The 25759-nt window shown below is 32.6% G+C and overlaps 2 protein-coding genes and 1 long non-coding RNA gene across 10 annotated transcripts; 2 read left to right on the forward strand and 1 right to left on the reverse strand.

The window, feature by feature from the left end:
* Positions 1–3050: 3050 nt before the first annotated feature.
* LOC127098296 (V-type proton ATPase subunit B 2) lies at positions 3051–9798 on the forward strand. Of its 2 annotated transcripts, none has more exons than XM_051036847.1 (15): positions 3051–3198; positions 4054–4118; positions 4361–4416; positions 4534–4632; positions 4937–4996; positions 5688–5799; positions 5884–6092; positions 6678–6809; positions 7634–7771; positions 8021–8171; positions 8263–8345; positions 8744–8791; positions 8906–8959; positions 9041–9124; positions 9217–9798. In XM_051036847.1, exons 2-15 carry the CDS (start codon positions 4061–4063, stop codon positions 9400–9402), a joined length of 1470 nt encoding a protein of 489 aa, XP_050892804.1. In that variant the 5' UTR covers positions 3051–3198; positions 4054–4060; the 3' UTR covers positions 9403–9798. The 2 variants fall into 2 exon arrangements, with proteins under 2 accessions (XP_050892804.1, XP_050892805.1); XM_051036848.1 differs by having other exon boundaries at positions 3168–3322.
* On the reverse strand, positions 5917–11363 carry LOC127098297 (uncharacterized). 3 transcript variants are annotated; one of them, XR_007793329.1, is made up of 2 exons: positions 10553–11363; positions 5917–6357 (listed from the first exon to the last, which is right to left on the reverse strand). It is a non-coding gene; the product is annotated as an uncharacterized LOC127098297 (long non-coding RNA). The 3 variants fall into 3 exon arrangements; XR_007793328.1 differs by having other exon boundaries at positions 10537–11363; XR_007793327.1 differs by having other exon boundaries at positions 5917–6855; positions 10537–11363.
* A 7184-nt stretch (positions 11364–18547) lies between these two features.
* LOC127092353 (uncharacterized) lies at positions 18548–21965 on the forward strand. Of its 5 annotated transcripts, none has more exons than XR_007792161.1 (5): positions 18548–19394; positions 19529–19711; positions 20633–20725; positions 21186–21359; positions 21539–21965. XR_007792161.1 is itself a non-coding variant. In XM_051031210.1 (4 exons), the coding sequence occupies exons 1-3, from the start codon at positions 18726–18728 to the stop codon at positions 20651–20653; spliced, it is 873 nt and encodes a 290-aa protein (XP_050887167.1). In that variant the 5' UTR covers positions 18548–18725; the 3' UTR covers positions 20654–20693; positions 21186–21965. The 5 variants fall into 5 exon arrangements, 1 of the variants encoding a protein (XP_050887167.1); XR_007792159.1 differs by having other exon boundaries at positions 20633–20693; positions 21186–21423; XR_007792160.1 differs by having other exon boundaries at positions 20633–20693.
* Positions 21966–25759: the final 3794 nt, after the last annotated feature.

The raw sequence follows: 25759 nt of genomic DNA on the forward strand, positions 1-25759 counted from the left end.
TCAAGAAAGAGAGAGAAATGCTTCAAAAGTTGGCCCGACCATTTAACCAACAAGGTCATTGGTCCATATTTTTCTACACTATCAAATTTGACTAAAACATTTTAAAATTCTCAATTTTTACGCTTTTCATATATTAGTGTCTACTTTTCTATTTTGAAATTGATCCATATTTTTTAAAACCTATCAAATTCCACAAAATATTTTAAAATTCTCATTTTGACCGCTTTTCACAAAGTTTTACTATTCTTAGAAATTGAGCACTCACATAAAATCATAAGTGTTCAAAACCAAATCAATCCAATAGAAAATTGTAAATCAAATCAAATTAAATCGAAATCGCAAAAAACTGCATTTGGTTCGGATGCGTTTGAGTCATATTTTAACAAGACCGCGCAGTTCAGTTTGATTTGCGGTTTATATTTTTCAAACCAAACTAAATCAAATCAAATTGCATAATGTAATAACTCAAACTTCAGTTATCTCACATTCAACTCAAAACTTAAACCTATTATGGCTTAACCTAACAATTACAAACAATTTTCTTTTACTCACATTTAGGATTTCAGTTTCAACATTCTCAAACCTCTCCTAATAATATCGAACATTCTTTTCATCTTCTTTGTCATGTATATCTCGCCTCTTATACTCTAATCTCTTCTCTCTTACGTTCTTTCATTTTTATTTTCTCATTTTTATGTTATTATTTTCTCTTTTAATTACGTTTTTATCGCACTTTTCTTCTCTAATCTCACATCTCTTATATTCTTTCTTTTTCATCTTCTCTAATCTCTCATATCCTCTATTTTTTTTCTATTTTATTACAATGTTTTTTTATATTATTTTATGCTACTATTTTTTTTTCACTTTTGTCTAAACTAATATTTGTATATTGAATGAGAAGTTTTTGTCCAAATATCATTAGTTTTGTTGTTATTTGGTAATGTATAAATGACTAAACACAAAGTTATGTTATTCTCTATAGGTGTATGTATGGTTCAATAAAAATCTTGTAAAAACCCAATCAACCAAACAATTCAAACCACATTGGTTTAGTTTGGTTTTATTTTTAAAAATCAACCAAATCAAACCAAATTGCATGTTTTTAACGTCAGAACCGCATCGCGAACACTCCGGATTTGTTTGTTTCAAGGTTATAAAAAATATTCGTGGGAATATTGTTACGGAAATGCAACATTCTCATGTTTGATTCAATTTAAAAAAAAATATTTTCATATTTTATTCCCAAGAATTTTATTTACACATGGTTCTTATATTTTTATTCCAATGTTTAAATGACGGAAATCTAACATTTTAATAGGCAGAGTCGGTCTTGAGCAAGGGCAAGGCGATCCTTAGCCCAGAGCCTCCAAATTAAGGGGCCCTAATTTGTTTAAAAAAGAGAGAAATATATATTTAATAATCTATTAAATAAATTATAAAATGAAAAATAAATATGATTTTGTCATTGGTCAAGCGGTAGGAAATTGATTTTTAAATAGATTTGATCATTGCAAGACTCTTGCTTATGTAAGGATATTCTATTGTCTAAAACTTTTACCATAGTTAGCTTATAATCTTAATTTGATAATTTTCACTTATGAAAAAATATATATCAATGTTGATCCTAATACTATTTATTTAAATTTGTAAAAATATTTTTATGTATTCGGGAAGTAACATCTTTTTATTTTACGGATACAAAATTGTTCTTTTTAAAAGAATTGTATTTTTTATGGAGGAAGAAGTAGTTATATCTAATATCGATGCTGAGAAATATAAGGATTTGGTAAAGAAGTGAGTGCGGTAACATCTCTTTATTTTACGAATACAAAGTTGTTCTTTTTTAAAGAATTATATTTTTTATGGAGGAAGAAATAGTTATAGTTAATATCAATGCCGAGGAATACAAGGATTTGATAAAGAAATGAGTGCAGTAACATCTTTTTATTTTACGAATACAAAGTTGTTCTTTTTTAAAGAATTGTATTTTTTTATTAGAGATCAATTTTTATTAGGGTAATGCTAACTTGTGCCCCAAGGGCACAAGTTAAGAGATGAATATAGAAATAAAATTTTGAAAAATATGTATTGAATTTATTAAAAACTTATCATTAATAATTTTATTTATTTTTTCAAAACAAATTTTCTATTTGTGGGTTTCTTAACATGTGCCCTTGGGACACACGTTAGGATTACCCTTTTTATTATTTGTCTCACACCTCTAAAAAGTCTCGACTAGCCCTATTAATAGGAATAAAGTTCAACTAACTATAATTCTCCACTATTACTCACATTCATTTATCTATTTTATTTTATTTTTATAATTTTTAAATTAAATAAATATTATAGATACTTATAAAATTTTTTTTATCAAATATATGAATATTATTCTAAATAATAATAATAATGAGAATAGAATTTCAAAGAATGTTAGTTCTTAAATCCAAAGAAACGCAACCTCTTACTTAAAATATTTTAAAAGTCTAAAATTTTCAATTTTCCATCCAACATTATTCTTAAAAAAATTTAGAATAATATATTCTAGGTCACACTTCGTAATTTTTTGTGCGTGTTAGTTAAAAAAAATCCCTTCTCAAAGAATCGGAGATAAGTAAAGTCATATAAAAAAATAAGACTAATGTTAAGGTGTGTCTCAAGGACACAAGTTAATGCTATATTTATAGAAATATTCTTTTGAAATACGTGTATTTGATTTCTTAAAATTTAAAATTTTGTTTTATTCCATATAAATTTTTTAATAGTAGTAACCTTAACTTGTGCCCCAAGAGCACAAGTTAGCAAAACTCAAAAAATAATTACATTTAAAAATTTAATTTAACTCTCCTAACATAATTCATTTTAAAATAAAGTTCATTAAATATTTGAGTGAATTATTCTAAAATAATTTTATGTTGCTCGTGACACGTGGCAGATACCAATAGATCCAATTTCACTTTCTTTTCTTCAAATTTTGATTTTATAACCCTAGAACTAGAAAAGAAAAAATTACGGTCCATTAGATCCATTAAAAAATTGAAAGAATTATACATAAAATAAAAAATAAAATAAAATAAAAACTTGTTTAATTTCCATTTAGTTTTGTTAAATTTTTTGGTCCATTAGATTCATTTTCCTCACCCCACTGTGTCTCACCCACGTTTCCCATCTCCCTCTGATCAGAAAAATCGAAATTCACAGGTACGTTGTTTTCTCTTCGGATCCATTTTCCAGTTTCCATCTTCTTCACTCTGATCTCAAAATTTTCATCCAATTCTTCGTTTCTCGATCTCGTTGATTCACCGTTTTCGCCAAATCTCATTCAGTAATGAAACTAACTCACACTTCGATGCTATAGTACCTTCAATTCTGAAGATTATTGTTATCGTTGTTGTTTGTCATATTTTTTTAATGTAATTAGGGTTTTCCGAGTTCAGTAGTAGTTGGATTGGAACTGGATCAAGCCAGATTTATGTTTTTACGTATAATTAAGTGTAATTTGTATGGATTAAGTTAGATTATACATGAATCGTTTTTTTTGTGTGATAGATTTTTTGTTGAGTGAATCGCTGAATCAGTTCATTGAAATTTATGCTTTACTACGTTATTTTTTATTGTGTTTTTTTGAAATATTTGAGAAAATGGTTTAATTTGAGTTTGTATTCACTGTGGAGACTGTCAGATTTGATTTTGACTCGTTCAAATGTGATTTTAATTTTGAATTGAATTGATCATAACGAGCTTTTAAGCCGAATATTTTTATCAAATCAATTTTGTTTGAGATTGTATTTGTCAACTGTGCAATCAAATACTGACCGAGACAAAAGCTTTGAAAATTACTGCAATGATAATTTGAAGAACTACTCTATGATTAAGAGTTTATTCTTTTTTCATTGTACTAGATTTTGATTTTTTTTGTTCTTTTTTTTTTTTTGTTTGCTCTGTCTTATTTATTGATGAAACCTGTGCTGCTTTAGTCGCGCTTCTTATTTGTGTTTTTTATTTGGCATGTATTGACTCTTGTACTTTTGTTTTGTTTTGTTTGATTGTTTAAAGTTCAAAGATGGGTGTGGCTCAAGACGCTAACGACGTTGACGATGGCACCTTGGAGATAGGAATGGGTATGCATCTATTTGGTTTATCTGTCTGTTTAATTTTCTGTTGGAATCTGATTCCCCGAGGCTTTGAATAAACCAGACATTGGTAATTTCATAAAAGGATATGAGTTTCCCGCTGTTATGCATGAAAAAAACATTTTACAAGCTAGACTGATGGATTTATCAATCAGCGTTGGTAATTCACAGTATTCATTCTCTTGGTATTTAGTTTCACCATAAATTGTTTCTGTTCATTGATGTTGCAGAATACAGAACTGTATCTGGAGTTGCTGGACCATTGGTCATTCTTGAGAAAGTTAAGGTAACATTGACAATATGCTTGCTGATATTCTTATTGAATATTTTGATCTTTTGATATTCTTAATGTGACTGTTTTCTGTATGGTGTGACTAAATTTTACTTTGGTCAACTGCATTAGGGACCCAAATATCAAGAGATTGTCAATATTCGTCTAGGTGATGGAACTACCAGGCGTGGACAAGTTCTTGAGGTTGATGGTGAAAAGGCTGTTGTTCAGGTGAGAAGCCTTCAGCATACATAACCATCGTCCATCATTGCCTTTTATCTTTGAGTTGATTAAGATTTCTGTGTTTGTTCTTAATCCTTAATAATAACCAAAATGTTATGAGCTTCCGAGTAGTATTCTTGTAGCTGCGGTTTTTTATAGCGTACTTTTTTTTCTTCCATTGTCTAGTTTTACTGCTCTCACTTAGTGGGAAAAAACTTGGTTGTTGTTGTTGTTGTCGTCTAGTTTTACTACTCTGCTGGGATTGTTAACAGCATTTTATATTTTATTGACTTTTTTTAAAACTATTGACCAGGTATTTGAAGGTACATCTGGGATTGATAATAAATTTACGACCGTGCAGTTTACTGGAGAGGTACAAGCTCTAGCTTATTACAATTCTCTGACTCTATGTTCAAAATTAAAAAATACAAGTAAAATAATGAATGCAAATTTTATCGATTTCTTCCCATGAAAATATCTGTTGTTTAGTGTCTTATATCAATGAAATTTGGATTCTGCAGGATCTAAACAATGTATTAAGTTAGGTTGGTGGTTATATTTTGCTTTGTCAATAGAATAGAAAACACATTATTGAGCCAATGGTTGTCTAGCCTTTTTACCTGCTATCTGCTAAACCGTCCCAGAGAATGATAAAGAAGAGAAATCCAATTATAACTATCCCCAAAGCTTGCCAAAACTGTTGTTGTCCCCGTTCAGATTATGTTGCATATTGTCGTGATAAATGGATAAATTTATAGAGAATTGAAATTGTGGAAACTGGAAAATAACTTCTGCTTAGAATATAGAGAATTGAAATTGTAGTAACCACTAACCACAGGTTCACTGCTGATTTTCATTCTATTTATTTGTTCTGGAGGGGAAATCACGTGATTTAGCCCATCCTCTGTTTCTGCAATTTAGCCAAGTATTGGTTATTGAATTGAAATAAATGTTCTTCCTTTAAATATTTTGCTTGACTTTCTTTAACATGTTACTTGGACTGTAGTTGAATCAGTTCGTTCCACCTCTGACTTTCTCTGTTCCTCTATTCTTTATAACTGCAGGTGTTAAAAACTCCTGTATCACAGGACATGCTTGGGAGGATATTTAACGGTTCTGGAAAACCAATTGATAACGGTCCGCCAATTCTACCTGAGGCTTACTTGGATATATCAGGTATTTAACATCTGCTGCGTGCTTCTACTGCATGTTTGTTGATTTCTGATTTTTTCCCCTTCTAATATCTTTCTAATTATTCAGGAAGTTCCATCAACCCTAGTGAGAGAACCTATCCCGAGGAGATGATACAGACAGGAATATCTACAATTGATGTCATGAATTCTATTGCTAGAGGTCAAAAGATCCCTCTATTTTCAGCTGCCGGTCTCCCCCATAATGAAATTGCTGCACAGATTTGTCGTCAGGCTGGCTTAGTCAAGCGATTAGAGAAGTCTGATAATCTTCTTGAGGTATAGATCTAAAGGAACTTTATCAAATATCTTAAATGCTCTTGAACTGTGACTGTTGGAAATTGATTGTGATTTGTGTTTCATTTGGATTTACCTTACTGAGGACACTGATGATGGGTCGGAAAAGAAATATTATAAGATAGGAAAGAGAATAAGAAAGGGGCTAAGGTATCATCTGATAGAAGTGATAGCGCTGAAGGAAGATTAAAAGTAAAACCATCCAATAGAAGTGACAGCGCTGAAGGAAGATTGAAAGTAAAATCACCTATGCAAAAATAGTCAAATCATAAAACAAACACAATGCTAGACGAAAACATAAAACAAACTCAAAGTACATATCTGTTATTAGCACCTATTATTCCCATTGACATATTAATCATTATCACCATTTCCAACAACTGTTATGAAGAAACTGACATGAATAATTTGAAGTATTTCTTATATTACTTATAGATACACATATTGCTTCTCATTGGCCTAGAATAAGAAGGCCATTTTTGCATAATTATTTACTAAATCTTATTACTTTTATACTTCATGTAATACGAATAAGATGATTTTTCCTACAAATCTTTATTTATGCAGGGAGGAGGAGAAGACGACAATTTCGCCATTGTTTTTGCAGCTATGGGAGTTAACATGGAGACTGCACAGTTTTTCAAGCGCGACTTTGAGGAGAATGGCTCAATGGAGAGAGTGACTCTTTTCCTTAATTTGGTAATCTTTAAAATCTGTATGCTTATGTTCTTTAATTCTCCTTATTCTGCAAATTTTGTTTTAATGATTTTCATTTCAGTATTTATGTTTGAACGGTTTACAAGTTAAAGAAAATAAATGTCTTAATAATGCTTGGAATTAACTTACAGTATAGTCTTTTATTTGATTGTTCATTTTCTTTGGGGATTGGGGACTAACAAAAAAATAAAATTATTACATTTTGTTCTCTGCATCTTTTTAATTTTTAGATAAGCATTTTGTTCTTTATATGTAAATCTAACGTATTCATCAATAGATATGTATGTTATAGTAATATGTCTATCTTTAATGTAGAACTAATATTTGACACGTTTACCAACATAAAAACATGTAAATTTTTGAAAAAAATATGTAAAAGTTTCTAACATGTACTGGCGGGTGGAGATTAAGCTTTTAAATGATATTTTGGTATGGTAGCTTTTGTTATTAAAATTATACACACCTTTAGTTTTTATGTTAAATGGATCAACATATTGTTTTTTAAGAAAAGTTATTAAGAAAGATCTCGAGATTAACGATTTGGATAGAAGTATGGTTCTGGATAGAACATTATGGCAAAAGTTGATCCATGTAAGCGACCCACTTAGTGTAATAAGGTTTGGTTGTTGTTGTTGTTGTTGTTGAATCAACATATTGTTTTTGAGAAACACAATGTGATACATTAGAATTTTGTTCTTTTCCCCTCATTATTATTTTTTAGTAAGATATCTACTGATAATTTTGGAAAATTTATTTCTTAACCTATTCTAACATGTCTGTTCAATTGCTACTGGGATTTATTGTAGGCAAATGATCCTACAATTGAGCGTATTATCACCCCTCGTATTGCTCTTACTACTGCTGAATATTTAGCTTATGAATGTGGCAAGCATGTTCTCGTCATACTCACAGATATGAGTTCTTATGCTGATGCTCTTCGTGAGGTAATGTACCTTCAGCTGTAATTTATTAAGAAAAATAATCAATAAAGAAGAGAGGAGAGGAACCTTTTACTTCTTTTACAACTCTCCTGTATTTTTCTTCTTCTGGGGGATTAAATGATAATTAAAATTTCCCACTTCAAGTATTTCACTTATTCTTGTAGTATGATAAGTAACTAAAAATATTTAGTTTTTTCTCAAACATTATGCACGACACAAGCTATTAACTACTGCTTGTTCTTGATCCTACAGGTATCTGCTGCCCGAGAAGAGGTGCCAGGAAGACGTGGTTATCCTGGTTATATGTATACAGATCTTGCAACTATTTATGAACGCGCCGGAAGAATTGAGGGGCGTAAAGGCTCTATTACCCAAATTCCAATTCTAACCATGCCTAATGATGGTAATGAAGTAAAAATTTGTCTTTTATTTTGGATAAAATGTTCTCAAATCCCAATGCTGAATGATCATTTTCTTGTACTTCTGTTGTATAGATATTACACATCCAACTCCTGATCTTACCGGATATATTACCGAGGGGCAGATATACATTGATAGGCAGTTGCATAATAGACAGGTGGGTAATGGTGAATCTTTCTACTGTAATGAATACCATATACGATGTTGGATTAGTTACTGTATTAATTTCAAGATAATTTGGTGCAGAGTGCATCGTAGTATTTACTATAATTTGATATATTATAATGATATAAAAATAGTTAAATGTTGGCTTGTGTTATATAACGGGATTTAGTATTCTCTCTGAAAAGTTTGGTTTGTTTATCAACTTTTCATTTCTCTTTCGTATCTTGGCTTTATCAAATAGTTTGAAATGTTTGATTTTAATTTTCATCGATATATCAAGGTCGAATACCTTGCAATATATGACCCCTGATGAAGTGTATGAGATTGGTATACAATCTGTCAAACTGATCTGGTAAACATTCTAAGCATTGTTTTTTTCTTTCCAAACAGATATACCCACCAATCAATGTCCTTCCATCACTATCTCGGTTGATGAAGGTAAAGTTAATCTTGTTTAATATCAAGATTCTGTCAAATGGTAAATATATGTTTCTTAATCAAAAGGCATATGGTTCACACCCTAATAATGTATATCATTGGTCACCACTGCAGAGTGCTATTGGGGAGGGAATGACTAGAAAGGATCATTCTGATGTGTCCAACCAGGTCTGTTCTTGTTTGTTCATTCTGCAGTTTTCTTTTCTAATATGTATACTATCGTATTGATGTTATTTTGTTTCTGTTCAGCTCTATGCAAATTATGCCATTGGAAAGGACGTTCAGGCAATGAAAGCTGTTGTCGGAGAAGAAGCACTTTCATCTGAGGACTTGGTATCTACTTTCTCTCTAGAGATATTTTGTTCTATCAAGTGAAATTGTCCTCAGTGTTATTAATGAAACTTATTTCTCTCTTTTATCGACAGTTGTATCTGGAATTTCTGGACAAGTTTGAGAGGAAGTTTGTCGCCCAGGGAGCCTACGACACCCGCAATATATTCCAGTCTCTAGATCTTGCGTGGACTTTACTTCGGATTTTCCCACGTGAACTTCTTCATCGTATTCCAGCCAAGACTCTCGACCAGTTTTACAGCAGAGATGCTGGTAATTGATGATCAAACAAGTTCGCACACCACCTTAGTCTCTTGCTCAATCAGCGCCTGATCTGTTTATTTGCTTTCTTGCCTTAAGTCCACATTTGTTCTATCCAGCATAAATATAATAAAGGTTGAGTCTGTTTCGAGTGCCTCATATTCCAAGCCTGTTCAGTTAGTCCAAAAGACGACCCCATAGATGTTATGATTCCTATGCCAGTTTTTACTTTTGGTTGGGTAAAACATTATTGTCTTGCACACAGTTTGGGATGGTTGGAATTTGTTTGTTTCATGATCTTTGTAATTTCATTATTTAGGATATTTGTAATCAGGATAGTTGTCAGTTGGACACTTCCTTGATGTATTTATCTGTGTTATTCTATTTATTAATAATTGAAACAAGCTTTTTTAGTCTCTGGGGAATCCAGCAACACTGGCTTTTGTTTTTATGGCTGTCATTGTAAGGTATCTATAATTCTTTATCTACACGGTGCCTCAGTACACGATTGCTTGATATATGCAGTTATTTCACTTTGGGCAGGAATCTTACAGTGAGCCTGCCTCCCCAAATAGGAGTTATTCAAAATAATTCTGAATATATGAGGTTCTCACATTCAACTCTTATACTGGGTTCTAAACTTTGAAATTAGACTTATTTGGAAGCCTTTCGTCCAGCCAAATTTTAACTGTCATTCCGAATCCTCCACGTGAGTCTGCTTTTACTCCATTTATCCATCTTTATTTATTGTCCATTTACATTTAAGAGTGAGATAAATACAAAATGTAAATAAAGAAAAATAATTTGAATAATATATTTGATCAAAATATCCTTTCATGCAGTTGAGAGGTACTTTTCCTTTCATTCCTAAGTTTCTTATGGTCCTGAATTAAAACAAAGACTACCTACTTAAATCTTTAAATCTTTAGAGTGGGTGTGTCTCTTTCAAGGATTTATTTATATATGATTCTTTTATTTTTATTCCAAAGTTTAAAGGGTGGGAATCCATCATATAAGAATAAAGTTTAATTAACAACAACTCCTTCCTACTACTCACATTCTTAGAATATTTAATTTTTATCAAACACTTAAAAAGAAATATTATTCCAAATAGTAATAATAGAAATAAGATTCTAAGGAATATTGCTTCTTACCTTAAAACAAACCCACCTTAAAAAGAAGAAGCAGCCGTAGTTGTATCTAGAATGAGTGTCTAGAGTGTTTACTCCCATATTATTGCATGTCATAACTCCTTCATTTGACACATTTTAACCAAACAACATTTCATACTTGTCCATATTAATCATTTGTTCAGACTCCAGAAGCCTTCTAACAGGTGAAAATGATATTTAGGGGGTTGACTCAGCCTCTTGTGGGATAGCTCTTGTGAAGAGAAGGTTATCATCATCAGAAGAAAAAAAGGTGTGAGATCTAAGGGGTTTGTCTAGCAATTTTGAGACCAATAACTCTATTGGTTGTTACCTTTCTGTGTAAAAAATTAGAGAGAACATTGTCACATAGAATAAAAGGGTATGGAGAGAGTAAATCGCCTTGATGAGACATAAGTCATCAAGACATAATAAGTGATACAATTTAAACTTTAGGAAGTTATATGACAAAAGCACTCTGTTGACCTTCAGTTTCGTTGCTAGAGACAGTGTTCTTAGCTTCAAGGAACCTTCGAAAAGAGATAAACGTGCATAAAGTATGTCATAGATAAGAAGAACAAGCTCACCACTGAACTTGGTGATGCTAAGAAAATTATGAGGGGATTCCATTGATGAAATGAAAATTCTGGGTCTGTTTCTTCTCTAGATAATGCCTTGGAGAAGGTAGAGCTTATCCACCCAGACACAAATATCTAGGAAACAAGTAAAGTTGAGGAGAAAGTGGTTCTCATATGTGAAGGGACATTCTAGGCTTTTTTTCCTTGTTTTTTATTGTATGATGCAACTGTGTTGACACAAATACTTAGGACACATGATACATATGACACTTTGCAAAAACTTATAGAATTAGAATTTATTTTGGTCTATCAATCATAATTTTTTTTTAAATTTTCTTAGGCTTGACAAATAAGAAAGCAAATTAGAATTTATTTTAATTTTAAAAATGTCGTTTCAACTTCAAAAACTTTCGAGTTTTTTCATCTAGATATTTTTTGGTACATCAAGGATTAAGAGTTTAGGCGGTAACTATTACGACTTTATCATTGTAGATGACTATTTTAGATTTACTTGGAAGTTATTCTTAGTCCATATGAAAAACACCTTTAAAGATTTTGTTAAATTTACTAAACTTGTTCAAAAAATATTTAATTTGAAAATCATCACTCTTAAAAGTGATTGTAGTGGTGAGTTTGTAATTCAAGAGGTTGAAAACTTTTGTAACAAAAACGGGATAACTCTTGTCTACGTACTCCCCAACAAAATGACATTGTTTAGAACATAAATCATATTTTAGAAACAATGATAAGTGAAATGCATTTACTTATATACTTTTGGGCATATGCGATTAATATCGCATGCCACGTCTTAAGCAAGGTAGTAATTTAACCTATCCTAGAGAACACACCCTATGAGCTACTTAAAGGTAGGAAACCTAACATTTTTCACTTTTGCATTTTTGACTACAAATGCTTTATTTTAAATAACGGTAAGGAAAAATTGACAAATTTAATTCAAAGTCTGATGAAGGAATTTTTCTAAGGTAATCATCATCGAGTAAGGTGTATAGAGATTTCAACAATAGAACGTTTGTTGTTGAAGAATTAGCTCATGTTGCTTTTGATGAGACCAAATTCTAAAAGACGGGAAAATGTAGTCTATGTGGTTTTGATGTTTCAGGTATAATAATGAAATAATTAGCCAAAAACGACACTCTCAAAGAGGATCATCCGAAGAATGATGATATTAAGAATGATAAAGAGGATAACAGACACAAGGAAGAAAAACAAAGAAACATCAACTCAGTTGTCTTTAGAATGTACTCTTGCAAAGGACCGTCAGTTAGATAACATACTTGGAGATATTAGAAAGGGTGCAAGTAATAGAAATCATGTTAGAAATTTTTATAAGTATTTTGCTTTCATTTCTCATATTGAACCTAAAACAATATTAAATGCTTTACTTGACGAGGGATGACTCCTTGTTATGCAAGACGAACTCATTCAATTTAAATATAATGATATTTGAGACCTTACTCCACGTTCTAAAGACAAAAACTTTCATTGGCACTAGATGGATGTTCATGAACAAGATAGATAAAAATGACATAATTATTAGAAATAAATTTAAGTTTGTGGCAAAAGGATATAGTAGAGCTTAAACAATTGACTATGAAGAGACTTATGTTATCGTAGTTCATCTTAAGTCGGTTTAATTCTTTTTAGAATTTTACAGCTGTCTTGATTTTAAGTTGTATCAGATGGATGTTAAATAAGATTTCTTTAACGAAGTTATAAACAGAGAAGTCTATGTGTCCCAACCTCATGGTTTTGAGGATCATGAGAATCCTGATTTTTGTTTTTTTAACTTAAACAAGTATTATATGGTCTCAAACATACTCTTAGAGATTGGTATGAGCACCTTAGTGAATTTTTGATAAAGAAAAAATTCAATTATGGTAAAGTAGATACTACTTTGTTTATGAGGCAAAAAGAAAAGTGAAATTTTGTTTTTCGCAGGACAGATGTTGGACACAATGTCTGAGACAATGTGTACAATGTGATAATAGAAATTTAACATATCATAGGAATTAAATCATAAAGTAGTAAAGAACACACATGATTGTTAGTTCAATTTGGTGCAATGTCATCTATGTCTGGGGGACATTCAACCCAAGAAAGGAAAATCTCTTTCAATAGTAAAAGTACAACTAGTCTTAGAAGAACAACCCTTGTTCAATGTCTCACTTTCTAATACTACCCATGAATTTATATTCAGGATTCCCTATAGAATGACTTCACTCCCAATAGTTAGAAGAAAAAATACACTTACTCTAAATTCTCCCAATTCAATGTCACTTTCCTAATATTACCCATGCGGGTTGGTTTAAGATTCCCCTGAATAAGAGACTCCTCTCAGTTTCACTCAATCACTAACTCTAGTGAGCAATATATAAAACAAATTTAAGATTGTGTAATTACAACTCAACTAACATAACCAACATTTATGCCTTAGATATAAAATTTGAGCACTATTGAGGTGTACAATAAATAACAAGAACAAAGACTCAACTAAAACTCATTTAAAGAGTAGATTTTTCTCTAAAGTTACGAGTCTTCACAAAGGAGATGAAGTCCTTATACAACCATAAAAGTTCAACTTCAAAAGTCCATAAGGATTTAGATCATGAATTTGGTTGGACCTCTAAAAATCACATGAGAACAGTCTTCAATAATGATGATTGCCAATCTTGATTGATCTCCTTGATTAAATCTAAATATCTTGATCATTATTGTTGTATTTGATTCAGATAACATCCTCCAAAAACTCACATAATCAACCAAATCTTTATTAGGAAGTTTGATATACTTGATTGATTCAAAGTAACAGTCTGAGATAAATGTCTCACAAATTATGGAACAGTTGACCTGACATCTGTCAAGGTAACAAAATTCTAAATCTTAAACAAATCAAATAAAATCTTTGTTTGATATAAATCAGAATTCCTACTTGTCAAGTAAAGGATTCAGAATGAATCTCTTGCAGAAACTGAATCACACTTTAAATCAACTTTAATAGAGATTGAACATTTTCTCATTACATGCAAATCCAAAACTTATAATTAAAACATATCTAATTAAATCTCTTCATGTAATGAATCTTCAATCAATATCTTTGCATATCTAAGAACCGCATATGTACTATCATATGTCTCTATGTAGACTATCTACTCATATTTTGGATCAAACATTCAGATCATTAATGATGTAAAATCATTATTGTGCAACAACTTTGACATGAAAGGCCTCAGAGAAGAAAGTGTGATCCTTGGTATCAAGATCACGAGATCCGAACAAGGAATTTCTTTGGATCAACCGCACTATGTGGAGAAGATCTTAAAGAAATATAAATACTTTGACTATAAACCTGTGTGAACACCATATGATCCAAGTGTGAAACTGTTTAAGAACACCGGTGAAAGTGTCAGACAAACAGAATATGTGAGCATCATTGGTAGTCTTAGGTATGTCATTGGTTGTACTAGACCCGACGTTGCATATGTCATAGGATTATTGTGCAGGTTTACGAGTAGACAGAGTAACAATCATTGGCAAGCTATTGAGCGAGACATGAGGTATCATAAAAGGACCATGGATCTCGGCCTACATTATCATAAATTTCCTGATATATTAGAAAGGTACAGTGATGCAGATTGGAACACCTTGTCGGATGATTTCGAAGCTACTAGTTGCTATATATTTAGTATAACTAGAGGAGTTGTATCTTGGAAATCAAAGAAACAAATTATCTTGGCTCGGTCCACAATGGAGTATGAGATGATAGCACTAGCCACAGTTAGTAAAGAAGCAAGTTGGTTAAGATGCTTGCTAGCTGAGATCCCTTTATGGGAAAAACATATGACAGTTGTATTGATCCACTATGATAGTATTGTGACTATTGTAAAAATTAAGAATCGTTATTATAATGGTAAAAGATGTCAAATAAGAAGAAAGCACGACACCATCAAAAACTGTATCTCTAAAGGAGTAAGAGTGGATCCTATAAGCACTGATGAAAACTTAGCAGATCCTTTGATGAAACAATTAGCTAGAGAGAAATTCCATAATACATCCAAAAAGATGGGACTAGTGCATATAAATAAATGATTTGTTCATGATGGTAACCCAACCTAGATGATTGGAGATCCCAAGAAATAGGTTTAATGGTTAATAACAAGTTATGAGTAATATGAGATGATCATGCAAATGGAGCATGAATCCTGAAGTAATAAGAGGATAAGATAATATAAGCTCTTAATGAGATATATACTCTGTATGAGGGAGTACCTAGGTTACATGGGTACTCTTGAGAGACCCACCTTTGTGATTGTGGAACTTCGACAAATTCCTATGAAATTGCGAGGCAGAATTCCTAGAGTATTCACTAAACCGGGATATACGTGTAGGGCCATTAAAGCACAGGATATTAGAATACACCTTAAGAAAAGGTTGTGTACGGGTCTGATGTCTGAGATAGAGTTCAAGATAATAATCCTACTTGATACGCAAAAGTTTAAGTCATGGATACCTTTACTTATGCACAATCTTATAAATGTTTGATGTTACTTCTAAAATCACCTTTTAAATTCAAGTGGGGGATTGTTTGAAATCTTGAAATGATGACCACTTGGAGTGGGAATTGGAATGATTTATTGATATTAAATGGGCAATAATGAGCACAAGTAAGAACTAATATGGAAGTGAATTTGAAATGATTCATTTTAGTATCACATAGGATGGAACACAAATATTAGTAGCGTATATATTCCAACTTGACCAAGTGGGTTGGGCCCAAAGGGTATCCAATTTTTTAAATGAGTGAGGACACACCACCAAGCCATCTAGATACACACACGCACGCCGCCTTCCGTCCGGCTGGCTCGACTCGGCGAATTGGTGGAATTTAATTAATTACAAATTAATTAATTTTAATAGTAGAAATTAATTAATTATTAATTAATTTCGTGGAAATCAATTAATATTAATTAATTATGATGTGTCACTCATCAAAGTCTAGTCTTAACATATGAGTTTGACTTGCCGTCCAAGAACGAGTCAAAGTCTGTCTTGCTGACCAAGCAAAACGCCCAGTAATGGGCCTGAAAGTTTCAACTTTCTACCACGATTTTCGCTCCACTCAATTGAATCCCTTGCCTATAAATAGAGTTCATCAGTTCATTTGCAACTCACTCCAGATTTCGAAACATTTCGGAATCTCTATTCTCCCTCTCATTCTTTTCATCTTATATTATTTTTCTATTTTGTTTTTTCGATTGACTTTTTGCGCCATTTACGACTGGATTATTTCTAGATACTCCGAGTGGTTTAAACACCATCTGAATGTGTATTTCTTTGAACAATTCATTATAGTGCAAGTGATAATCGTAAATTTGAACAAGCTGTTTTATCCTAGAGACGTCATCGAAACTCGAGTGCATTGCATAGTTCTTGGCAGTACGGCAAAATGTCTTAAAGAAAGCGATCCACTACACAACTCGTCCCGATAATTTTCTTTGTGGAAATTTTTTCAAAACCTAAAACAACATAAACCACGATCAGGTCTATGCAACTATTGACATGTAAGTATTAACAACATAATATTCTAATTTAAAGATGTTTGTCTGTTTTGGTTCAGTATTTGACTATCGGTGTTATTCCAATTAAGTTACCTACGCCTTTTATAAATCCAGTATCTCATAGCTTAGGCATAAACCTCACCAACTCGAAGAAGTTTTTGGTTGTTCTTTGCTTGCTCAAAAGCTCACCAAATGTTCGAAAGTTCAGAATGTTTGTGAGTACTCATTTAATTTTTCTTAACTTCACTTTTCTTTCTGATTTGTGGTTGCACTCGCAATTTGTGTTAGTTTTTATGTCGAAGTTATTAAGCTCTAGGATTTGCATACCTTGTTTTCTTTAAGCTTGTTAAGTGTAATGTCTTTGAAGTTTGTTTCTAAGAGTTGTGCATGCGAGCTACGATTTCCAATAGAAGTTATGAAATATTGCAATTTATAGAGTTTGTTACATAATTAGTGCATTAGAATCCTATGAATAAGAGAGTAGTGCAATTCATTTTGGTTGCAGTTTACGGAGTTGGTTACATAGTCTATTAGAGTCCCATCAATAAGAGATAAGTGTACATCATTTTTCAGCTTTTATCAATCAATGGTTTTCATATGCTTTATATCTTCTTTGCATGTAGGTATTGACAGAGGAGAAAACTGGCCTCTTAACACCCGCATCGTACTACTGGGAAGATATCTTTTTAAAGCCAGACGTCCCACTCGGAATGCAATATGTTAGGATACATAATAAGGTCTTAGGTGAATATGTGGTGTGTCTCTCACAAAGGTATTGCTCTAAAAAGAAGAAGTCACACAATGTTCAATGTTCCATAGTAAAAAACTCCCCCAACAATTGGTATCATGAGCCTTTGGTTCGAGAAATGGACCGACTTACTTGTATCGAAAGTCAACTGCGCTAGTGTGGTGAATAAGAAATGTTTCGTTGAAGAGTGTCAACGGCGTCAGTGTGGTGAATAAGAAACGTTGCGTGTGATACAAGAGTTTGTGGAAGTAAGAAGAACTTTCATTTGGGGGGAGCATTGCTGACTCACACTTGAGGGGGAGAGTTGAGAATGTATCAAGTGTGAGTAGTGAGAGTAATAGTCCCACATTGGTTGGAAATGTGGAGACTTGCGCATTTATAAGTCAGAGAACTCACTCACCTATCTTCTTTAGGTTGTAGATACTCAAAAACTTACATATGTGACTTCCTTATATATGCTAGAGAGTAATGCTTCCTTATATATGCTAGATATTAATGAAATACATTATAAGTCTAAGCCATATCTGCAAGTTTCTCAGTATCTGCAACCTTAAAGAAGTCGTTCGAAGATTAAATCGAAGTTGCTATAGATTACCTATGATTTTAGCTACCGATTAGCTACGCATTTTTCTGGGTTTATGAATACAGTTGACTTTAGTCACGTGGTGTACCATGTCAGCATATTGTCACGTTGTTATTGCTATGTGTATGTTCAGTCACAAAAAAAACTTCCACGTGGCAATGTCACGTCAACTTCTGTTAACGGTCGTTAGTAGGAGGGATCAAAAGTGTTGATGAAAAATATTAGGAAGATCATTCTTAAAATGAATTTTGAAGAGAGACTGAAAGTGAAATTGACGATATTTAAAGGACCAAAAATTCATTTAACCTTCTATTAAATTCTATTAAAATTTAGATACAATAAAATATTTTAGAAATAAAGTTTAATGGAGATTCACGAATGATTATTTAATGAAAATATATCATTCTATGATGTTATAAAGAATTTAAAACTTTTAATATGATTGACCATCATTGATTGAGTGTGTAATCCTATTAATTTATTGGGGAAAATTAATTTACCATTTTAAAATATACCCAAAAATTTCAAAATAAATTATTCAAAAACCTATTTGTCTTTCGTCTAAAATCTTGCCCAGGAAACAAGATTATAAACAAATCATTGTGTTTCTTTCAATTTATATTCAATTTATAAACAACCTTTTGTTCTTTTCTTCTCCGTTCTCTTTTCTTCTCCTCTATTTTCAAACAAAAAAGCGCACAGTCAAAACAATGGACGCAACCGTCGACCACTACACGGTGCTAGGGTTACCTTCCGGCGAAGAAGGTGCAAACCTAACCGAAAAAGACATCAACAAAGCCTACAAACTCAAGGCTCTAGAACTCCACCCTGACAAACGACCCGACGACCCCAACGCCGCCTCCAATTTCCAACAGCTTCGAACCTCCTACGACATCCTCAAAGATGAAAAAGCTCGCAAGTTATTCGACGACCTTCTCCGTGTCAAACGCGATAACGAGCTCCGTCAATCCCAGCGCGACGGAAAACGCCGCAAAATGGTTTCTGATCTTGAACGAAGAGAGCGAGACGCGTTTTCTCCCGATCCCGCCGCCAAGGGGAGGGAAGACGAGGATAGGATTGCCAGGCAACTTAAGGATGAGATTGCTCGAATTCGTGCTATGCATGCTAAGAAAGCTGTGCCTGGTTCTGGTTTTGATTCAAAGAAAGAAAGTGGTGCTTCTGGTGGAGTTGACGGTGGTGGCGGTGGAATTGATCAAGAGAAGGCTCTGAAAGTTTCTTGGGAAAGGATTGGTGAAGATTATTCAGCGGAGAACTTGAGGGAATTGTTTTCAAAGTTTGGTGAAGTTGAAGATGTTGTTATCAAAGGGAGGAAGAAAAAGGGTTCTGCACTTGTTGTCATGGCTACTAAACAAGGAGCTGTAAGTTGATTTTGATTCATTTTTGTAGCTTCTGAAAAAAAAGGATTTGTTGTTTTGTTGTTGTTATTTGTATTTGAATGATTGTAATGATTTGTGTGTGTGATTTGCTGATTTGTGATTGTGGCTTTTTCCAGGTTGCTACAATTGGAAGTGTGATTGGTCATCTTGCTAATCCATTGTTGGTTTTACCTCTTAAACCTGCAATGGCTGCAGACTCTTGGGGTTCTCCGAAGTCTGTTGAACCTGAAGTGCCGAGTAAACTAGTTGGGTCTGGTTATCAAGCTTTCGAGGATTCTGTTCTAATGAAACTGCAAAAGGTATACATACCATTTGCTTATGCACTTTTCCGTTTTAGTTTTCGCCCTGTTTTTTCGTCTAAGTTTACCAATTATCATATTAGGTTTAGGTTTAGTTTGGTACTAAGTTTCTTACATCATTGGATTTAAATTACATTATTGGTCATGTGTTAAGTGGTTAATATGAATTGTTAGTTTTTGATATACTTTTTTAAGTCTGATTTTGTTAATCGATACTATAGCTACTATTTGGCAACATTGTGTGTTAAATGGTGTATTGCAGAACAATAGCAAGTAGTTCAATTCAGATATGCTATTGCGCAACTATAACCGCTATTTAATTACATTATTTAAATCTACACGTGAAAGTGTAATTTTTGTGTTACTGTCCATTTACATGGTATTAAAAGGGCTTATGCACTTGATTTTAGTTTTGTATTTTGGATAATGTAATTGAAGCCATAATGGAATCTGAGTGCTTTTGCTTGTCTATTATTTAAAATATCGTAATAATTGTGGTAAAAATTAACCCATGTATCCCAGGATCACGTGTATAGCAACCAAAGTGAGGAGGGATTGTGTACTGATGATAAGACAACTTCATCAGCTATTTCTTGGAATTGATATTTTTCTAGTTTTATAATTGAACTCTTTATTCTAGTCTTGATGCTTTCCGATAAAAACGCTAGGGAAAATGACGGGATTGAGCCTTTTCCACATAGAGGCTGGTCACACCATTTTCTCTTCTGTGTTATTCTAGTTATCTATCTATCAAACATTTTCACAGGGCTATATTAGGAACCAATTCTGAATGGAAACAAAAATAAACTGCTCCTCTCTTTTCTGTACAATCTGTGCGTTCCATTGTCTTATAGTAGTAATACTTCATATGACCTTTGGCACTTATATCTTACCTGTTTTCTTGACTCATTTCTAATGCAGGCTGCAGCAAAGCAGAGGTGATGGTGAAAGATGTCAAACACTAAACAGACTATTTGGAATGGTAATCGCTGATTCACCAATTTTAATTCTTAGGTACTGGAACTACTGTTGTTGTCAGCGATGATACATAATCAGTGATTTGTCAGCATGAGACATGAGTTTTTGTATCGAGTTTTACTATATGAGAAATGGTATACTAGAGAACCTATGGTTTTGTATTGTATGAGTATGTCCTATGAAATACAACTCGTGATTGCTGCTGCTGTTGGGGTATTAATTATAGTTATCATTATACATTCATGTTTGATGAGTGTTTTTCCTGATTTGAATATCAAGTTTAGAATAGCTAACTTCAATATCTTTGTCTCATTTTTTTTTTAATTATGGGGAAGGTAAGTGGGCGAGATTTTGAGGATCAAGTTTCTTAAAACAAATTGTGTTTTAGCTTTTTCACATTTGTTATACATGACATAAAGGAAAACAGGGTTTGAAAAACACTATATATTATACGTACAAATCATTGACTGGTTTGTTGTACTTGGTTGATTCTCAGGAGTCTGCAACATGTGGTGATATGATTCAATTCAAGAATGATGAAAACCATACACTGGAAGTTGAAGGAGGTGTGGTTTTACTGTAGCCCTGGGTCTATTACAAATGTTGTTGGGCTGCAAAAAGAGAAAACAAATGCCAGTTGATGGAAAGTCAGAGATCAATGATTCCCAAGGTTGCATAAAAAATTGAATTCCAATTTCAATGTCAATACTCAGTATACAAGTCTTGTGTTCTGGGTCAGTCTGGAATTGCTTTTGCTATCTGTATATACAACACTAAAATGGGAGTTTGTTTGGATTTGCTTTTGCTATTTGTATACAACACTAAAATGGGAGTTTAATACACTTACAGGAGCGAAGCAGAATGAATATTCCATTGCCATCGTTTGGGTATTTTAAGACGGAGGGGAAGAAATATAGATGATGGTAAGTGATAGAATGAAATTGAATTCATATCACTCAATTCTGCTTCCCTCCATTCGATTTTAATTGATCCAAAAAAATGGAAAGGAACTTCATTCCGCTCCATTTTGTCACATTCCAAGAGTACAAAAAGTGATAAAGCTTTTGGGGAATTTGATATCCAGCAAAGCTTACTCCCAACCCAAAAAGATGATAGCAGGCAAAAATAGCATTGGACAAAAAGAGTTCTCATAGGCCTGTCTGTTTGTAAGAAAAATAAAGGGTTATAGATATAGAACATGGAATCGTGAATACAAGGTGCTAGCTATCATGTTCAATGATTGTTACGTTAACTACTGTGTCACTATTTTTGTTGATTTGTTAGCTATTCCTCTGCATTATTATCAATATTAGAAATTTATTGGGCACATACACCAAATAGTACTTGAGTGTGAAAGATAAATGTACAACACCAAGGCAATAATACTAGTAATAGCCTTACAAATCGGACAAGTAGAGAAACTAAATTGATCAACCAAAGTGCACAACTTCATTAGATCCTAACCTATGTATCTATGAGAATATGGCACCTTTCGATTTCCGGAGTTTGATATTGACGCCTAACTAAACACGGATGTTATCATGATCATGCTTGTGTAATGGCTTGAATATTGATGAAAGTGAACTTGATAGTTGTTTAGCATGCATTAAAAGTATGCTAACTTAAAGTGGAAAGCATTTTCAATAGATATATGTTTATTCACGGTTGATAAGAATCTCCCTACAAATGATTACTAGTTATTACTAGTACGTAGTAGTTTCAAAAGATATTTAACGTCATATATATCTTTTTATAACCTTGAAAAAAATGTGATTTGATTTTTTGAATTGGTAAATAGTCAAATGTAAGTCGATCTGGCCTGTGTATTTTGAAGTATAAGAGAGATGGATGTTTGAATAAACTGTGTATTTAAAGGGTACTATGAAGACTTTATTATATAGAGAGAGATTATTGTTAAATACATGTTATAGTCGATGCGAGACTATTTTATATATAAATGTAATCCACTCGAGTTGGATTATATATGTCATATGTATGAGTTTGTTACAAATATAATTTACTCAAGCTGAATCATATATGTCATATGGGTCGAGCTTGTTACAAATGTAATTCATTTGATAACTCCTAAGAGATTTTGTAAATATATCAGCTAATTGATCTTTGAATTTTACGAAATATGTGGTGATTTCTCTTGATAGTATCTTGTCATAATGAATGGCTATTTCTATGCACTTGATCCTTCATGGAAAATCAGATTAGATGCAATATAGAGTGTTGCTTGATTATTGCAGAATTTTGTGTTATGAAGATCTTTTATCCTACATTTTGAGAGTACATTTTTCAGTCATGCAAGCTCATTTGAGGTTGACGCCTTAACATGATATGCAACTTCGACACTAGATAGTGTAACTGTATTTTGTTTCTTCTTTCTCCATGAGATCATATTACCTCCAATCAAAACACAATATCCAGATGTTGATCTCCTATCTGACAGTGATTCGACTCAGTTCATATGAATAACAAATGATTTTAGCATCACCTTTATCTTCATATAATAGTCTTCTTTCTTGTGCATTCTTTATATATATATATATATATATATATATATATATATATATATATATATATATATATATATATATATATATATATATATATATATATATATATATATATATATATATATACACACACACACACACACCAATGACTATCATAAGGAGCGTTCAACATTTGACGCACAATGTTCATCGTAAATGTAATATCTGATATGGTAATTGTAAAATAATTGAGTTTACCCACAAGTCGTCGATATCTTCCTGGAACTTTCAATGTCTCCCCCAGACCCGAAAGAAGTTTGATGTTGGGATGCATAAGAGTATCAACAGGACGACAATTAAGCATACAAGTTTCACTAAGAATGTATAAGGTATATTTGCGTTGGTTGATTGCAATGCCAGATGAGGACTGAACAACTTAAATACCTAAGAAGTATATGAGTGAACCCAAATCTTTTGTCTTGAATTTTTTGAAAAGATGAGTTTTAAGTTGGTGGATACCCTTAGTATCGTGTCTAGTGTATCATTAACATATATCACAAGAAAGATGTGTTGATCGGTGGAGGAATGAAGGAAGAAAACTGAGTGATATGCTTCACATCCAATCATGTTGAACTGTATCAAGGCAGAGCTGAAGCGATCAAACCAAACAAACGAGGACTGTTTCAGCCCATAAGGAGAACAACGAAGCTGACAAAAAAGTTCATAATTGCCAAGAATAGTGAAATCTGGAGGTTGATCCATATAAATTTTCTCCTCCAATTCTCTGTGTAAAAAGATATTTTTAATGTCCAACTGATGAATCAACCAATGATGAATAACACCCATTGCAAGAAAGAGACGAATTGAACTAATTTTGGCCACCAGAGAAAAAGTGTAACCATAATTAAGATCAAATATTTACATATACTCTTTGGCTATCAAATGTGCTTCGAAACAATTAATCTGACCATATGGTTCAACCTTCACTATATAAACTCATTGAAACCCACTGTTGTTTTGTCTAGAGGTAAAGTAACAATGTCTCAATTATTATTTGAATGTAATGCAACCATTTCTTCCACCATCGTTCGATGCCAATTGAGATCAGTCATAACTTCACCTATAGACTTAGGAATAAACACTTTATCCAAAGCAGATACAAAAGAGACATATGAAGTAGAAAGACAACCACAATTTAAAACAAAGGCATATTTAGGATTAGAAAGATGAAATCAAATACTTTTTCGTAATGTTATTGGAAGATCAAGTGCATGTGACGTGATTGGAACAAAAGTTGGAGCAGGAGGTGGTGCTAATGGATCATTATCATCTCTAACATCTGATGGACAAGGTGCATGTCGCTAGTAGACCTGCAATTAAGGTGTAATGGGTATGGGAATGATGGAAGGCAGACATGTGGGAAGACGGACGACAATGAGATTTTGAGGACTTACCGATCTGGAAAAGGAGATTCCAACGGTATAGGTATCTTGTCGGAAGGACGTCAGGCACGGTAATAATGCCGCTTATGGTCGGAAAAGCGGTGATATGGTGGTGTCTGAAATAAGTCACTCAAAATTTTTTCTCATCGGAAGACAGTGGGTCAATCGGGTAAATCACGACGAAAAATTGAACCTCAACAAGCTTTAGATACCATATTAAATTATAAGAGAGCGATAAACGTTTGAATAAACTGTGTGTTTAAAAGGCACTATAGAGTCTGTAATATATATAAAGAGATTACAACTAATTACTTGCTATAGTCGACGTGAGACTATTTTATATACAAATGTTTTTAATAAAATGTATTACATAACTATTACTTTATTAAGATAATTGATCATGTATGCATAGTAACATGTTTGGTTTTAAGGTTTTTTAAAATAAATGTTTGGTTTTAAGTTAAAATGATAAAAATCACATTTTTTATGACACATTTGTAAATATTTGCAAACTTTTTTTTTGCTAAGAGTTTGTTGATAAGGTAGTTGATAATTTATAGTTTATGATTAATGATTGATAACTTATAATTTATATCTTAAGAACAATGATTGATATGTGATAGACTAATTGGAATATTTGGTAAAATTTGTTGAGATATTAGATATAATTCAAGTTGAGTTGTGTGGCTCAAGCCCAAAGCTATTTAGGATTTAGGGTTTGTTACTTAGTTTGCTATTTTACTTAGCATTCAAGTCACTTAGATGTATATAAATAAACACTTTATAATTCAGTATTATCATTCAATTCAATAATACAATCCTTATTTCATTATTCTCTCTCTCTATCCTCACTAAAAATGCTTCAAGCATTAACAAATTGGTATGTAGAGCTCCAATTAGATTTTGATCGTGTTTGTAAGAATCACACGTCAGAGATCGTATTTCATAGATCGTGGGTTATTGTTGTTTAATCACTGCAAAAATGAATGGTAACAGAAATTTACCAAACTCACTTTTAACTCTTGACGGCAAGAACTGGCTTCGATGGAGAAAAAAATGCAATCTTTATTTGGCTTTCATGGAACCCTATAAATGGTTACTAGTGGTGTTCCTGCGGTTGGTGAAGA

The sequence above is a fragment of the Lathyrus oleraceus genome, chromosome 6 (assembly GCF_024323335.1).
Source record: "Lathyrus oleraceus cultivar Zhongwan6 chromosome 6, CAAS_Psat_ZW6_1.0, whole genome shotgun sequence".
Taxonomy (NCBI): Eukaryota; Viridiplantae; Streptophyta; class Magnoliopsida; order Fabales; family Fabaceae; genus Lathyrus; species Lathyrus oleraceus.

Bases quoted from the DNA above. Each gene is read 5' to 3' on its own strand.
- LOC127098296 (XM_051036847.1), top strand. From the start codon at position 4,061: ATGGGTGTGGCTCAAGACGCTAACGACGTTGACGATGGCACCTTGGAG. The intron at 5,800-5,883 runs GTATTTAACATC...CTAATTATTCAG, and splicing joins GGCTTACTTGGATATATCAG to GAAGTTCCATCAACCCTAGT. The intron at 6,093-6,677 runs GTATAGATCTAA...TTATTTATGCAG, and splicing joins AGTCTGATAATCTTCTTGAG to GGAGGAGGAGAAGACGACAA.
- LOC127092353 (XM_051031210.1), top strand. From the start codon at position 18,726: ATGGACGCAACCGTCGACCACTACACGGTGCTAGGGTTACCTTCCGGC. The intron at 19,395-19,528 runs GTAAGTTGATTT...GGCTTTTTCCAG, and splicing joins TGGCTACTAAACAAGGAGCT to GTTGCTACAATTGGAAGTGT. The intron at 19,712-20,632 runs GTATACATACCA...TTTCTAATGCAG, and splicing joins TTCTAATGAAACTGCAAAAG to GCTGCAGCAAAGCAGAGGTG.